General features: G+C 47.9%; 1 protein-coding gene across 1 annotated transcript in view; it reads right to left on the reverse strand.

The window, feature by feature from the left end:
* The window catches only part of PRKCE (protein kinase C epsilon), a 512,271-nt gene extending 499,885 nt beyond the window's left edge, over positions 1–12,386 (reverse strand). The window contains exon 1 of the mRNA XM_040623514.1: positions 11,485–12,386. Coding sequence (XP_040479448.1) covers positions 11,485–11,832 — 348 coding nt within the window. The 5' untranslated portion in view covers positions 11,833–12,386. The remainder of the gene's footprint in view (positions 1–11,484) is intronic.
* Positions 12,387–16,445: the final 4,059 nt, after the last annotated feature.

Below are 16,445 nucleotides of genomic sequence, written 5' to 3' on the forward strand. Positions count from 1 at the left end.
TAGGTCATGATCTCAGGGTTGTGAGATCAAGCCCTGTGCAAGACCAACACTGGGAATTCACTGGGGAATTCATCCCGTGTCTACACCCAGTGTGAAGCCTGCTTAAAATTCTCTCTCTCCCTCTCCTGCCGCCTCTCCCCCCACTAAAAAAATAAATAAATAAAAAATAAATGTATTTCTGTGGGCCTTGAACACTAGGTAAAGAAGCAAGCTATCAAAAATGGCTTTGTGATCTTGATCACAGTAATAAAGAAAGATAAGGAGGGAAAAAAGCAGAAGCTGACAGCTTTTCAGAGATACAAGACTCAGCTTCATGGAAAACAATAAAGATAAAATATCATCAAGTGCTAGGTCGAGCGAAGTCAAGGCCCAAAATGCAGACAGCCCAGGCAGTCAGAATCATTGTTAACAGAGGTCTTACCTAAGGGTATCTTATGCTACCTCTGCTACCTCTCCTGCTTTCACAGATGTGGAATCTAAGGTCCAACACCACTGATTAATAGGAGGTTCCTGACTCCCTAGTCAATAAGTTTCCCGGGGTGGGGGGGAGGATTACCCAGTCCAACTCTAAAAAGGTGTCCCCAGGCTCAGAAAGCCTTGTAACAAGCTCTCCTTCTTAATTAATTTTATACACCAGAATATTTATGTTACTTATTGATTAGCATTGTGTCTCCTACCAGATCATCTGCGCCACGAGAACAGCTCCTGGCATGGCACCTGGCATATAAGGTATTCAATAAATGTTTGCTAAATGGATGAAAGGATGGCTGGAGCAATGAATGAACAAACCATTTTGTCCACTGGTTAGAATCTTTTGTGTGTTCCACCATCTTTCTTTTCAGCACTGTACTGGACGGTCAACTTTTTTAAAAAAGATTTTATTTAATTATTTGTCAGAGAAAGAGAGACCACAAGCCAGGGGAGCGGCCGGCAGAGCAAGCAGAGGGAGAAGCAGCTCTATCCTAGGACACTGGGATCATGACCTGAGCCAAAGGCAGCCGCTTCACCAACTGAGCCACCCAGGCGTCCCGGGATGGTGAACTTCTAAGAAGAGCAGAATCTAAGTTAGTCTGATTAAAGAGTGCTGCCTATGTGAACTTCTCCAAGACAGATCCCAAAGGCAGACTTTCATTCAACCAACAGATCAGTGATTGGTACACGTACTTCCTGAGGGCTCGTACTCTCCGCTTGGTGAGCCACTGGGAGGAAGACACTTCTCCTCAGAAGATGCAGACATCTGTCTGGGGCAATGTCCCTGGCATTAAGAGATCCTAGAGTCTGTCTTTTTTTCCACCGGATGTTTTTTCCTGCTTTATCAAAGATTAGTTGCCCAAAGAGCCGAGGGTCCGTTTCTGGGTTCTCTATTCTGTTCCATTGGTCTATGTGTCTGTTTTTGTGCTGGTACCATGCTGTCTTTGTGATCACAGCTTTGTAGTACAGCTCGAAATCCACCAAAAACCATACGTTACCTTGGAATTAACTTAACCAGAGACGTAAAGGACCTATATTCTAGAAACTATAAATCACTCTTGAAAGACATTGAGGAAGACATAAAAAGATGGAAAGATATTCCATGCTCATGGATTGGAAGAATTAACATAGTTAAAATGTCCATGCTACCCAGAGCAATCTACACTTTCAATGCTATCCCGATCAAAATACCGAGGACATTTTTCAAAGAACTGGAACAAATAGTCCTTAAATTTGTATGGAAACAGAAAAGGCCCCGAATCTCCAAGGAACTGTTGAAAAGGAAAAACAAAGCTGGGGGCATCACAATGCCGGATTTCGAGCTGTACTACAAAGCTGTGATCACAAAGACAGCATGGTACTGGCACAAAAACAGACACATAGACCAATGGAACAGAATAGAGAGCCCAGAAATGGACCCTCGGCTCTTTGGGCAACTAATATTTGATAAAGCAGGAAAAAACATCCGGTGGGAAAAAGACAGTCTCTTCAATAAATGGTGCTGGGAAAATTGGACAGCTACATGCAAAAGAATGAAACTTGACCACTCTCTCACACCATACACAAAAATAAACTCCAAATGGATGAAAGACCTCGATGTGAGACAGGAATCCATCAAAATTCTAGAGGAGAACATAGGCAGCAACCTCTACGACATCGGCCAAAGCAACCTTTTTCATGACACATCCCCAAAGGCAAGAGAAACAAAAGATAAAATGAATTTATGGGACTTCATCAAGATTAAAAGTTTCTGCACAGCCAAGGAAACAGTCAGAAAAACTAAGAGGCAGCCCACGGAATGGGAGAATATATTTGCAAATGACACTACAGATAAAGGACTGGTATCCAAGATCTACAAAGAACTTCTCAAACTCAATACACGAGAAACAAATAAACAAATCAAAAAATGGGCAGAAGATATGAACAGACACTTTTCCAATGAAGACATACAAATGGCTAACAGACACATGAAAAAATGTTCAAAATCATTAGCCATCAAGGAAATTCAAATCAAAACCACACTGAGATACCACCTTACGCCAGTTAGAATGGCAAAAATAGACAAGGCAAGAAACAACAATTGCTGGAGAGGATGTGGAGAAAGGGGATGCCTCCTACATTGTGGGTAGGAATGCAAGTTGGTACAGCCACTCTGGAAAACAGTGTGGAGGTCCCATAAAAAGTTAAAAATTGAGCTACCCTATGACCCAGGCATTGCACTACTGGGTATTTACCCCAAAGATACAGACGTAGTGAAGAGAAGGGCCATATGCACCCCAATGATCATAGCAGCATTGTCCACGATAGCTAAATCATGGAAGGAACCGAGATGCCCTTCAACAGATGACTGGATTAAGAAGTTGTGGTCCATATATACAAGGGAATATTACTCAGCTATCAGAAAGAACGAGTTCTCAACATTTGCTGAAACATGGACGGCACTGGAGGAGATAATGCTAAGTGAAATAAGTCAAGCAGAGAAAGACAATTATCATATGATTTCTCTCATCTATAGAACATAAGAACTAGGAAGATAGGTAGGGGAAGAAAGGGATAAAGAAAGGGGGGGTAATCAGAAGGGGGAATGAAGCATGAGAGACTATGGACTCTGGGATACAAACTGAGGGCTTCAGAGGGGAGGGGGGGGAATGGGATAGACTGGTGATGGGTAGTAAGGAGGGCACGTATTGCATGGTGCACTGGGTGTTACACGCAAGTAATGAATCACCAAACTTTACATCAGAAACCAGGGATGTACTGTACTGTGACTAACATAATATAATAAAAAAATATTAAAAGAAAAAAGAGATCCTAGAGTTTGAAAACAAACAAATCTACTCAAGAAGGACATATAGGCAAAATCAAAGTCTATGTTTTTCCTCAATAATTAATTACGGGTTCACCTGCCATGATTTTCCTAAACCCTTCTTGAACTTGATCATATCTTGAATCTGATCTACCTCCTGGGATCATTAGCTCAATGAGTTTACTCCTTGCTGGAAAATAAAGGTGACTTTTTCACTAGCTTAAAAAACTACCTCTCTGAGACTTCAAGGTGAAGTAGAGGGGACGGGGAGGGCGTGAGCAGGGGAGGTTCTCATTTCTGTGCCTGGATTCGGTAAGAGACTGTGCTTCTCCCCTTCCTGCCAGGCATGATATTATGGGGCTCAATCATATTCCCTCTGGAGTTTCCATTCTGTTTAGTGGCGGGCAAGCTGACGTGACGACAGAGTGTTCCTGTCCCCTCTGCAATCCCAGCACAGTACAGGCTTTTGGCCACTTCCCATGGTTTCCGCCAGAAAACTAGATTTCAAACAGGTGCGATCCTGCTGATTAGCATTATAATAGATTGTAATTACTTAACCAGTGCGTATATACCCGGAGGAACTTGGAGAGAAATATAATGTTTTGCCAAGTGTAGCTTTTATTTATGTAAAATACTGCGGGCCTGCTCTGGAGTTCTTTTAGTCTAAGTAAAGCCATGGAAGCTTTGTCTGCATATGCTTCAACGAGCTCCAGCACTGCGGTCCAGGCACTGGAATTTAAAATTTCATTTCTCCTTGGTGCCAATTACCAAGGGTTTTGTATCTAAGGCCCTGCAAAGGGAGGACAAGCGGGCCTTTTTTCTTCTCCCCTTCCCACAGCACCTTGCACAGGCCCTGGGCACCCAGAACGTTTACAATTCCTACTCTTAGAAACCCCAGACGTGACCGAAATGCTTCAGCTTAGTGCAAATTGCCACCCGGAAATAACAGGCATTCTCCCATAAGAACATTTTCAAGGAATTCTGTCGATTTTTATAAAATACCACTTTCTTCTGCCTTTTTGTCACTTCTTTCAACTGTACAGAAAGACTGGTTAGGGAATTCCTTCAACGGCTTAGCATACTGGTCTTCCCAGCTAGATTTCATACTCCTTGGAGGCAGGAATGATACCACACACAACTCTGGTCTTACCACAGTAGGTGATAGGGGAATACACGCTTGTTTACTTAAATTCATTCAGTCATTCAACAAGGGACCAGGAACTGTCTCGGGGTGCCAAGAGCAGAACAGTGAACAAAAACCTATGCATTTACAGAAACTCTGTTCTGGCGCTAAAGACAGATAATAAAGATAAAGAAGAAAAATATACAAGATAGAGAGAAGAGTAAAACTAAAGCAGGAAAGTATATAAAGCATCAAGATAAAGGGTGAAAGTTTATTTTAGTTTATTTTTAAAGATTTTATTTATTTGACAAAGAGAGAGAGAGAGCACAAGCAGGGAGAGCAACAGAGGGAGAGGGAGAAGCAGGCTCTCCACCCAGCAGGGAGCCCGATGAGGGGCTTGATCCCAGGACTCTGGGGTCATTACCTGAGCCAAAGGCAGATGCTGAACCAATTGAGCCACTTAGGCACCCCAAGGGTGAAATTTTAAATAGGCTTGACAGAGAAGGCCTTACTGAGAACGTAAAGACTTGAACCATGAGAGTATCTAGGAAAGGAGCATTCCAGAAAGACGGAATGGCCAGTGCAAAGACTGAAGTAGGAACACGGTGAATATGTTAAGGGGGGAAGGTGGGTCAATATGGCGGGGAAAGGAGTGAAGGGGAAGAGTAGCAGGTGATGTAGGGTCAGAGAGGTCATAAGAGGAGCCTGACCATGTTGGCCTTGTAGACTATAAGGACGTGGGTTTCACCAAGAGATATGTGAACTGAGTGACATAAGCTGACGAAGTTGAGGCAGTTGGGAACCAATTAGGAGGCTGTTGAAATAATCCAGGTATGAGATGATAAGGTCTTGGACCAGAGTGATGTCAGCAGAAATATGCAAAGATGATCAGATCTCGGATTATTTTGAAATCAACAGATGCTGCTGTTGGACTGGATATGGGGGTGTGAGAATGATGGGCATCAAGAATGGCTTCTCACGGTTTCTGGCCTGGGCAACCAGAAGGATGCAGTTGCCATTTCTTGAGATAGGGAAGACTATGGGAGGCTTAGATTGGGAAGGAGGGACATAAGATATACAGTTTTTGACATAACAGAGTTTGAGATGCCCTTGCACCATCAAATGACAATGACCAGAGGCAGTCACATATATGAGTTCTGAAGCAATAGCCATATGGGCTGGAATTAGGAATTTAGAGGCAACAGCATTTGAGAATGCATTTAAATCCATGAAACTAGATGAAACTGGTACAGTGAAACCAAAACAGCAGCTCCCAAATATCCCTATTTTCAATTGGTCATACGCTTCAATAAATAATTAACCTTTGGCTGTAGTGGCCACACAACTCCTAGACTTTTCAAAACAATCTCATGTCAAGAGATTCTAATATTTTCAAAAAGGCAATTGTTAAGTGTAACTAAATTAACTTTATTTTTAGACTGTGAGACTTTTCTTATAAATACATTCACAAGTCAAAGAGAAAAATATCACTGGACCATATGTTCTGATTTAAGATTCTCAAACTATGAATACACACATATAACTCTTCAAATATTAATAAAATTGTTAGAATGTACAGTGGCCCGGCCTTTTGCTAAGAACTTTACATAGACTCCCTTACTTCTCACAACAACCGAAAGAGGTTGTCGAACTATTATAAGAACTATTATATTCCCATTTTACAGATGAAGAAACAGGCATCAAGAGCCTAGGTCACCTGCCTCGAGAGTGGTAGATGCATCATGCAGTTAGAACCCATAGATCTGAGAGACAGGGGCCCACTGGAAGAAGTAGGGAACTGAGAGTCTCAAATAATCACTAAATCTGCTGCTGGTCAAAGACACAGAGAGGGGAAACAGAACAGATAGACAAGGTATGACTGCTCAGGAGACCCAAGGCTCTTTAACTGCAGAGCCAAGTGGCTTTCCGTGATAGCACTGGGACAAGAACTAAGCCTCGGGGTAGTTGTTAAATAACCAATCATGTATCAAGGGGAGCCATATTTAATTAGATGGTAAGTATTACTGGAGACTGTGGGGAGTCGAGTATGGAGAGATCCTGGAACCCCAGCTGCTGGTGGACAAATTCAAGGGACAGGTGCACACAAAGGGAGATATGGCCATTCCCAGTCCTTCCTTCCACATCCCTTTCTAGACCCCTCCCACCTCACCCATTTAAATGATAATAAAAGGTTTCTGAGATCTTCTAAGATTTCCCTGCAGAAGTCCTACAGGCAGACCTATGCCTTCAGGCAGTGTATATCAAGGTGTACTCTAGCCACCCTCAGGATGAGACTCAGCAGGGGCCTGTTTAACCACAGCACGTGGCCTCAGGCTCCTCCCAGAGCATCAGCATCTGAACCAACACGGGCTTGGCCTTGGCCTCGACCCTGTAACATTCTCCCCCAAGGGATTCTGGGGCCAACAAAGAATAACAGTCCATGAGCCTTACCTCTTCAACAACAGTATAGGCCTATCTCACAGAGTCAGCAGGGTGGGATAATTTTGAGAAAGTCTGTCAATGAGCTATTGGGGAAATAGGAAACAGAAACATTAGCATCCCATTCCTTGCCAAATGAGACTACCCAACGGAAAATAAACACTTTAAGGATGATGAAAAACTTGGCTTCTTTAGGTCCTGTATAATAATCAAGTCAATAAAGAACTCTCTCTAGGGCCAGTCCCATGGTTGGTTTAGAGGACGTAATCCTAACTGTAGTAGCTAAACATTCACCGAGCTCCCGCTGAGAGCAGGTTTTGGTCCGTGCATTTTCCACGTAGTGAGTCCTTTCATCCCCTCAACAACCTCTTTTGTTAGAGGCAGATATGGTTACTATCACCCACTTCTTACAGAGAAAGAAACAGGAAACAGGAACACAGGTTAAATAGCTCTGTAAAGGTCACAAGTGGGGTTGGCGGCAGAGGCAGGATTCAAACCCAAGGAGCCTGGCTTCAGAGCTCTGCCCTTAAGCTCTGGGCTGAACCACCTCTCAGAAAATGTCATTTTTGTCCTGACTGCTGCATTGTGAGTGGAGCATGGGAGTGGCACAAAGATGTCTTCAGAGGCGGGGGTCATGGAACCGGGGAGAGCAGAGCTCAGCATACACGCTAGTGAGGTGACCACACAGCAAACTCCAGGCTGTGAACAGGAGCAGCCAGCTGTCACGTGTGGACTCCATGTACCCTCCCTGCCATCTACCACGCTCCCACCATCTGTCCTAAAGGCAAAGCAGCTCCATCCAGCATTCATGGGGCGTCCGCTTCTAATGAACTCCAATACCTCTCCTTTACACAGCTAGGCTTGTAAATCTTGCTGGAGGAATTACAAAGGTCTACTATAAAATCTCAGGACATTCCTGTGTACAAAGTCTTCATACATTAATAATCTGGAGCCCTCCCCTGCCCACAATTTCTATCCTACTCTAATGTTTCTCGAAGCATGGTCAAATTCTCTCAAGGAGCACTTGTTACACATAAGGATTCCTAGCGCTTGTCCTAAACTCCAGAATGAAAAGGTGGTGGACAGATCTGTATTTTTAACACCCCACCCAAGTGATTCTTATGCACACTCAAGTCAGAGCAGCATTAATATCTTGTTCCCGGAAAACGAGTGGCAGCAATAGTGTTTAATGGGATTCTGCTTTCAGTATAAGTGAGATCTTCCCATCTCCCCGTAATGAGCTTTCTCTAAAACAACCCCCTTTGTCATCACAACTGATACGTCTCTCATTATCTGGAGAATAATTACCTCAGCCTGGCTTTTAAACATTCTAGAATCCACTCAGTTTTCTAAACTTTTTCCTACTCCAGTGTTTCCAAAGTGTGGCCCCCCGTATCACTAATGGTTTTAAGAGGCACCTGAGATGAACATCCTTCCTTTTTATTTTAGAGGACACATGTCTATTTTAATGTGAAAGAAGAAAAATTTTAAGTACAATATCCCAACTGGTGACTTCATGCATACCGGAGATTGCGTGGAAAAGAAGAGAATCAATGTTTAAAAATTTTACGTAAATAATAGCAGAAGTGGTGCTCAGATAAAAGTTTTAAATTTGGGAAATGTTATCCTGCCTGGGCCTTGCTGACAGGCACCCTCACTTTTGGCCATGCTTCTGTTTCCTCACTGCTAACCACAGGCCTTCTCTGCCTTTATTCCCACAGTGTCTGTATCCATGGAACGCTGTCTCCTCCTGTAAATACCTCTTTAAATGTTACCCTTCACCTCACGCCCAATCCATGCCTCCTTCGAGGAACCATCCAGATTCTTCCAGCTCTCCCAGCACACTTCCTTTTTGAAGTCGTGTAACTACTTCTGGTCCCACTCATTTAGAATCTAACTGCTACTTAAGTATCTGCATATATCTATTTAGTGTCACTTCCCTAGTGAAATGGAAGCCCCCTGGGGGTCACCCACAGTCTCCTTTACCTCTGGTTTACCTAGAGGGCTAAACTTCCCTGGTTGGGCCTGAGCACAAACAGGAACTGGGGGAGTACATTCGCGCAGTTGAATGAAACTGGCCACATCAATGAGGGAAGCAGCTGTTCCATGCCCTCCACATCTCCTGACTTCAGGCCAGGTTTCTCAGCCACACCCGAGAAAGGGTGTATCTCTTCATCACTGCCAGGTAAAGAGCACAGAGCCCCGGAGCCTGGGAAATGCTGCCCAAAGGTGTGATTCTGTGGGTGTCCTCTCACTGACAGGAATGGGGACTTCAGTCAGCCCAGGTGAACCTCTCTGTTTCCAAGGGCCAGCCCCCTCCACTGATGCACCCCCACCTGCCTGCCCTTCCGGAGGAGCCAGAGCGGCCACAGCATCCTCCAGTGAAAGCAATGCTAGGTGAGCAAACAGAACCAGCTCCACTACTTAATTCATTTTGTGACTTTGGCCTTTCTGTAGCTCAAGATGTTGTTTTGTTTTGTTGTAATCTATCCAATACCTGTTGTACCTAATTCACACTTGCTATGAGACAAAGAAGATATGATTTTGAAAGCACTTTATATTATTGGGTACAGTGAAAACATCAGGAACACAGCACACGCATCTGCAGGGAGAGTCAGACTGGCAGGGCTGGGGGACTCTGTTCTCCACCAGGCAAGCCGTGGGCAATAGGAAGTATGGGCCCTATTTCCAGTCCCCCTGGGTGTGCCATGTGAACTTGGGTACCCACTCGGCTTCTCTGCCTTTAAAACCTGCCTCTGCACTAGGTGATCTGGTCTAGGGCCAAGTCCAACATGAATTTGAGCAGCTTAGAGAATAATGACCAGGCAAGGCTGGTGCCCAGGGCATGCTTCACTGAAAGTGCTCAAAAGTGGGGATGGCGCCCTGATGCACCCAGGGTTCGGAACTGCCCCAGCAAAGCATCACCAGACACACTCGGACATCTCTCCCTCCAACTGCCAGGTGTTCTGTGGCTAAAGCAGCTTTACTGTTCATCCCACCTGCTCTCTGCCTCACCCTACCTCCCTCATCTGCATACACAGTAAAGGCCCCGTGGCCTCACGACTATACTCATATTTTTTTGGTCCTCTTCCTGTTCTAAAACAACAACTTCAAAAACCACAGGTTTTTAGTGTTAAGGTCTGACCCTGAAATTAGTTATCCCTTCAGCTCCCCCTCAGATATACACTATTTTCCTGAGTCCAAGAACCCATGTGTGGAAAGGAAATGAGGAGTGAGTGGGAACTCTGGTGGTGGGAGGCAGGCAGAAGGAAGGGGCATCGGGGAATGAAACAGAATGGAACGGTGCTCTGTTCTCTGGAATTCCATAAAGGTTTGCCTGGTCCCCAAAGTGTAAGCCGTGAATCTCCCAGGGTTGTAGCTGGAATGGTTTGTTGGAGCTTCCCTGTAAGCCCTGTAACCATGGTTTTGGGCAGACTACATCACAGCATGAGCGTAGAAAGAAAAGGCTTTTTCCTATTTTTGTCTAAGACTCCATCTCCTTTAAAAAAAATATGTAAGGTGACATGCCAAGATGGTTCATATACAGCTCCTGACCCAAGGACAATCATGAAGTGGTCTGTTTTCAATCATTAGAAGGGGATTCCTTTATGTTTCTCCATGAGATACCTCTTTTTGTGTCGACCCAAGAACCCTGAAAACATATGCACGCAGAGCCACACCTGCTCTTGGTGGAAACATGTAGCTAATCAGAAAACACCGAAATCCACTTCCTAATTTAACGCCTTCCTTCCAAAACGAGCTTAAAGAAGGTTCATTCTCCCTGCTTCTTTGGGTGCCAAGGTTGAATGCATTTGGTTTACAGTACCCGGACAAGGACGGCCTATTTCCAAGTCCCTAATATTTTGACAGTGTAATCAATTAACTCTATGTCAGACTTAGCAATAGTATCTCATTGCACAGTATCTTGAAAATCAACACAGGGAAATCATGTAACTTTATGTAGGATTCAAAGCACTGACTTCCAATTTCTTGCAAGCAGAACCATTTTTAAAGATTCAACACTCATTCTGGACGCACAGGCGTTGCATGGGGCAAAACAAGCTTGGCTTATGTTTCTGGGACCCTGGAGGAGACATCGTCGAGAACACATTTTTCTCCCCGTGTGTCAGAAGATGAGCTAACCACCATGCAACAGAATAGAAACAGGCTAGCTTCCTCCCGGAGGGAAAAATAAAGCAGCTCCTCACTTGGCTACGCAGGACAAAGCCAGGACGTGCAAGAACCCTTCAGTCTAGGTCTCCACGTGCCTCTCCAAGGACGGAGGAACCCACCCACACACAATCACACACAGCCAGCCCACCACGCGCCTGCGGGAGGCGCCGGCTTCTCTGCCAACCTTCAGCACCAGTGGCTAGGGGCTCTCCCAGCTTCCGAGCTGCCTGTCGCACCCCTCGTCCGGAGGGACAGAGGGCCTTACCCTCTTTCCTCCTTCGTTGCCCCAGTGCCTACTTCTCCTCAACTACGAAATGGAGTATGCTTCCCCTAGGCAACTGAGACACACACACACACACACACACACCCCAGATGGCAATAAGTCTCGGCGCCCCATGACCAATGCCAAGGCCGTGAGTGCTTCCCCGGGACCCCACAGCTGGGTTCCTGGACCGGGAGGCGGCAGACTCACCCAGTCCTCGAAGTGCCGGCTCCCGTTCTGCAGCAGCTCCTCAAACTGGATGGTGCAGTTGGCCACGAAGTCGTCGTAGCCGATGGGGGCATCGTGGAAGACGGCCAGCTCGATCTTGCGCCCGTTGCACACATCGGTGACGAACTCATCGTGCCAGGCCGGGCTGTTGGTCTTCTGCTTGGTGGCCGTTTGGCCGATGCGCGAGTCGTCCACGTTGAGGGCGATGTAGGGGTCCAGGAGGAAAGTCTGCGGCCGGGGTCCCACCGCATGGCGCAGCGACCAGGCTGTGGGCTTCAAGCTCACGGCCTCGCAGATTTTGATCTTAAGAAGGCCATTGAACACTACCATGGTCGGGGCGGGGAGTGGGGGCCGGGGTCACTCCGTCCGCCCCGAGGGCAGGAATGAAGAACCGACGCCCCGGCGCTCTGAGCCACGGGGACTCCTGGGTCCCCTCTCACCCCACCCCACACTGTCCCTACACCTTGTAGCGTTGCGCCCTGGCGCGGGCGATTCTCAGCGAGTGCATGTATTTCCTCGCCGGGTTCCTAACGGAAAACAGGGAGGGGGGGAGAGCTGGGGGACGTCCGTGTTTGGAACAAGTCTCTCCCCCCCCTACCACCAGCAGCACCTCCAGAAAGAAGACGAGCTGTCGGCTTCGCTGCAAGCCGCGGGGGCTGTGTCGCCGCCTCGCTGGCTCTCCGGGTCCGGGCTGCGGGGACGCGGTCGCCGCGCCCGGCGGTTACCTACCTTTCCGAAACATAATCCCCGGGAAATTTCGACTCCGGGAGGGGGAGGGGGATGTGGGACGGGGCGGGGACGAGAACCGGGGGCGCAGATTTCAACCCGGATCCTCTTCGCACACCCAGCTCCTGCCTCTGACCGCGCGGGGCGGGGGATGGATCGAGGGATGTTCAGTCTATCCGGAGGGATGCATGTCGAGAGGAAATGGTCCTCCTCGGAGCCAAATTTTTAAAAATCCACAAGCCACACAGCCAGCCCGGCCGCCTCCTCCTGGGCGAAGCCGCGCGGCGCGGCGGTCGGCGATCGGGAGGCGCCAGGAGCCCAGAAGCTCACATCCGCGCGGGCTCGGGAGTCGGGGTGGCCGCCACTCGGGCTCGGGGCGCAGGCCGGCACCGGGCGGTGCGCAGCGCGGCGGCGGCGGGGCCGGGAGTGCGACTCGGCGCGGCCCCACCTCCCGGGCGCCGGCGCCCGCCGGCCGCGCTCCCCGCGTCCCCGCTCTCGGCTGCCGCTCGCTCGCCGCCCGCCCGCCCGCTCTGCCCCTCGGTCTCTTCTCTCTCCGTCGGTGTGCGAGCGAGTCTCCCTCCCTCTAATGCAGGAAATGCGCAAAAGACGTCAGTGTGTGTGTGTATGTGTGTGTGCGTGTGTGTATGTGTGTGCACGCGCGCGCGCGCTCCTGTGTTTGGGGAAATAGAAAGTTTTGCCTGTTGGGGGAGCAATACGGGAAAAGTGAGCCGAGGAGAGGACGACGCAGAGAGGGCGAGCCTGCCGGGTCGCGGCGGCGGGCGGGGGAGCCGAGCGGGGACCGGCACGGAACCCCGGGGAGTGGCGGCGTTGCGGGCGGTGGTGCGTTTGCTGCGGGCTGTGGACACCTCGTCTCTCGTCTCCACCGGGAGACCGGCGGACCGCGCAGCTCCCCGGGGCTCCACGGCCAAACCGTCTCGTAGAGCGGGGCGGTGGGGGAGTGGCGGGGGTCGCCCTGCGGGAGGAGACTCGGGACCCTCACCCAGCCCCACTCCCACTCGGACCCAGGCCGGCGAGAGCAGCCTGGGGAAGTACTGGCCCTTCTGTCTGTCATTCCGTCCGGAGACGCGCTGCTCCGCCGCGGTGGGGGAGGGGAGGACGGGAGGGGCGTGCGAGGCTCGGTGTGTGAGTTTTTAAACACTCATTCTCTCCTCACTTGCTTTGGGGGCATTCTCCCCCGTTGGGATATGTCCTGGACTTCTCGGGCCGCGAGAACTTGTTGACAAGTGAAAGCTTAGTAGAACCTCGGCTCTATTTGTCTTTGTTTATTTTTTACAAAGTGACTTCGTATTTATTCTGGACCTCGTCTGTGCCCTTTTGGGGGACATGGCTCTGATCAGCGTGCTGACAGCGGCCGTCCGAGCTGCGGGGAAACGGGGCGCTCCCTCTGGGGGGCGAGTGACTGTGGCCGTGCTAATTTCCTCCATAACCTTTAAACTCTCGCTGGAAGCCGCGGCGGCTGATCACGTGAGGCGAGCCTTGGGCTGCTGGGGAAGAATTTCCTCCGCGGGAAGCCGGGGACGGGGTAGGCGGCCCGGCGAGGGACGGCCCCGCGCCGAGGGACGCGAACCTGGGAGGGCGGGGCGGAGAGCGCGGAGGCCCTGGGCGCGGCCCTGGCTGCTACAGCCGAAAGACTGGGCTGGGAAGAGGTCATCTCCCGCAACCTGAGAGCAAGACATTGAGCACATGGAAAAAGCAAACCTCGGCCCTCCCCTGTGTGCCGAGCCAAGTCGCGGACTTTGTAAGAATCGTGATAAATGGAGTATTTATCTGGCGGGTTTGGTTAGTGTAGACCAAAATTTAAAACCCACCTCTCGATTACATTTTCTCAGTGGAAAAGGTTATCACTGCCTGTGGCTTAAAGGCTTAAAAAGGATTAAAGGCGAGGAAAGGAGGCCATCCCCTGAAACAACTGGATACCAAGCGCCGCACACAGGTCGCAAAAAGGATCGGAAAGTCCCCGGGTGATCCTCCTAAGGCCTGCAGTCGCTGCTCTCCCTGATACTGTCATTTCTCCCAGCCAGCCCTGTTCAATGGGGCAGCTGGATAGAGAGTGCTAAAATGCAGTCCTGGGGGCAACTGAGCTCTTTCAAGTGTAAAAAGTCAGGATATGTAGAAAGTGATGCTTTACAGGGTCACTCTGACCCGCTGGAGGTGTGTTTGAAAATCTGTCAGTTGGACAAAGCGTTAAGTGGGACATGTCACTGCAGTTCAATTTTTAATGCCTCTGATCATCAGAATTTTTTCCACCATTCTATTCTTCTTAAACTTGTTTCCCCCTTCAGGGGGTATGTGATGGAAGGCAATGGCAAATAGGGCCAGAGCTTCTGAAAATTCATTTGGGAAGCAGAGCCAGTAATAGAGCTGACATACTTGACAGAGAGGCCAAAGATAAGGGGTACCAATGAGCGCAGTAATCAAAACGAATAATCCTTAAATGCAATATTTTAAAAAAATCAAAATTAATGTAAAAATGGGTGAACATATCCAAAATTTAAATAATTTTAAATGTTGCATTAAAATATCACTTATGTTATCGAGTTGATTGGCACCCCTGGAATTCTGTACCTGAGATAAGTGCTCCATTTGCCTCACCCTAGCCCCAGCCCTGTTGAGGAATCTAGAAAGGCAAGGATTTCACAAATTTAGGGATCCACAAGTGTTTCATACCTTCTTGTACTCTTTCTCTGGGTGAGATTACCATGCAAACAGAGAAGTACACAGGAATGAAAAACATTGGCCCAAATCCCTCCTCTTCAATGTGTTACACAAGAAATAAGTTTAGAATTAAGGGCATGCTGAACTTGAACTTTCTGCATGACACCATATTCCACCCCTCCCCAGACAAGACTTCCCAGATACATATAAATAAATAGGGTCTATTGCCATCTCAGTGGTTAGGCATTCTTAAAATCAATAACCTATAAACTTCCAATACCACTTCCTTGTGACCCGGGTATGTCTGCCTCTTAGCAGGCTACTTGCTATACCACGTGAATAATCAGGCTGCGAGTCTCAGATGCAGCCAACACCAGTGTGACCTGACCTTCTTTTTTTGTGGGTTTTAACCATTATTTAAGTTTTTATTTAAATTCCAGTTAGTTAACACACAGTGTAATCTTAGTTTCAGGTGTACAATATAGTGATTCAACACTTCCGTACATCACCCATCACCCTGTGCTCATCACAACAAGTGCCCGCCTTTTAATTACAAGTCTAAAAAGGGGTGAGGGGTGGAGTGATGAAAAGATCTTGCCAAACAAACTGCCTGTGTTGTACTGAATGAATATTTAAATAAAAAGGGAGAATGCTGACACTTTACACTGCAATTCCTGCTCTTATTTACATCCTTATTTCTGAATAAATCTCTCACCGTCTCACTCTCTAGCTTGGCCGAACAAAAATCTGTATTCTCCAGGATCACCATGGAGATGCCGGATGTAAGCCTGTTTAGGGAAAACCCTTATATTTACCTGAAGGGCACAATTGGGGAGGGGAGTGTCTAAAATATCCCTTTGCTCCAAATTCACATGAAAAGAAAAAGGGGAGGATTGGGGAGGGGGGGGTGTCTAAAATAACCCTTTGCTCCAGATTCACGTGAAAAGAAAAACAAGCCCTTACAGTTGGGAAAGTTTAGAAAGTAAAATTCCAATCACTAATTTTTGCCTACTTTATCCTTCTCTTGGCCCCTGTATGCAGTACTGAAAGATAGGACAGAGATTGGCATTGACATTGAGTAAGATGCCCTTTGGATTCCAACTATGGCCTAGTTATTTTGTGATCTTTGGGAGAGGGAAAGGAGGAATGATGATTTCAGAATTTAACAAAGATGACCAAGAGGGCACTTTAAAAATTAAGCTCATGGGGAAAAAGGACTGATTGAGCCAGAGTACCCAGGGCCACATGATTAAGTGCTGCAGCAGATGTAGGGGTGCCCCAGCCTCTCTGCGAGTGAGAGCATGAAGGCAGGCTCACCCCTTGCCTGGGTTTGCCTGGGAAGGCATCACCCAGCAGGTCTAGACTTTCCAACAGGCAAAGAGGAGAGGTAAGGGCACTGGAGGCAATGGGAACAGAGTATGCAGAGAGCACAAGTAGGTAAGAGCGTGGCTGTGTGAGATGAGTCAGCTATCAGGTGGACCTGGCATGTTGGCAGGCAGGAAGGGGAGGTGAAGTAGGCTGGATGGGATCATTAAGACTCT

This window comes from Ursus maritimus, unplaced genomic scaffold (genome assembly GCF_017311325.1).
Source record: "Ursus maritimus isolate PB19 unplaced genomic scaffold, ASM1731132v1 scaffold_6, whole genome shotgun sequence".
NCBI lineage: Eukaryota > Metazoa > Chordata > Mammalia > Carnivora > Ursidae > Ursus > Ursus maritimus.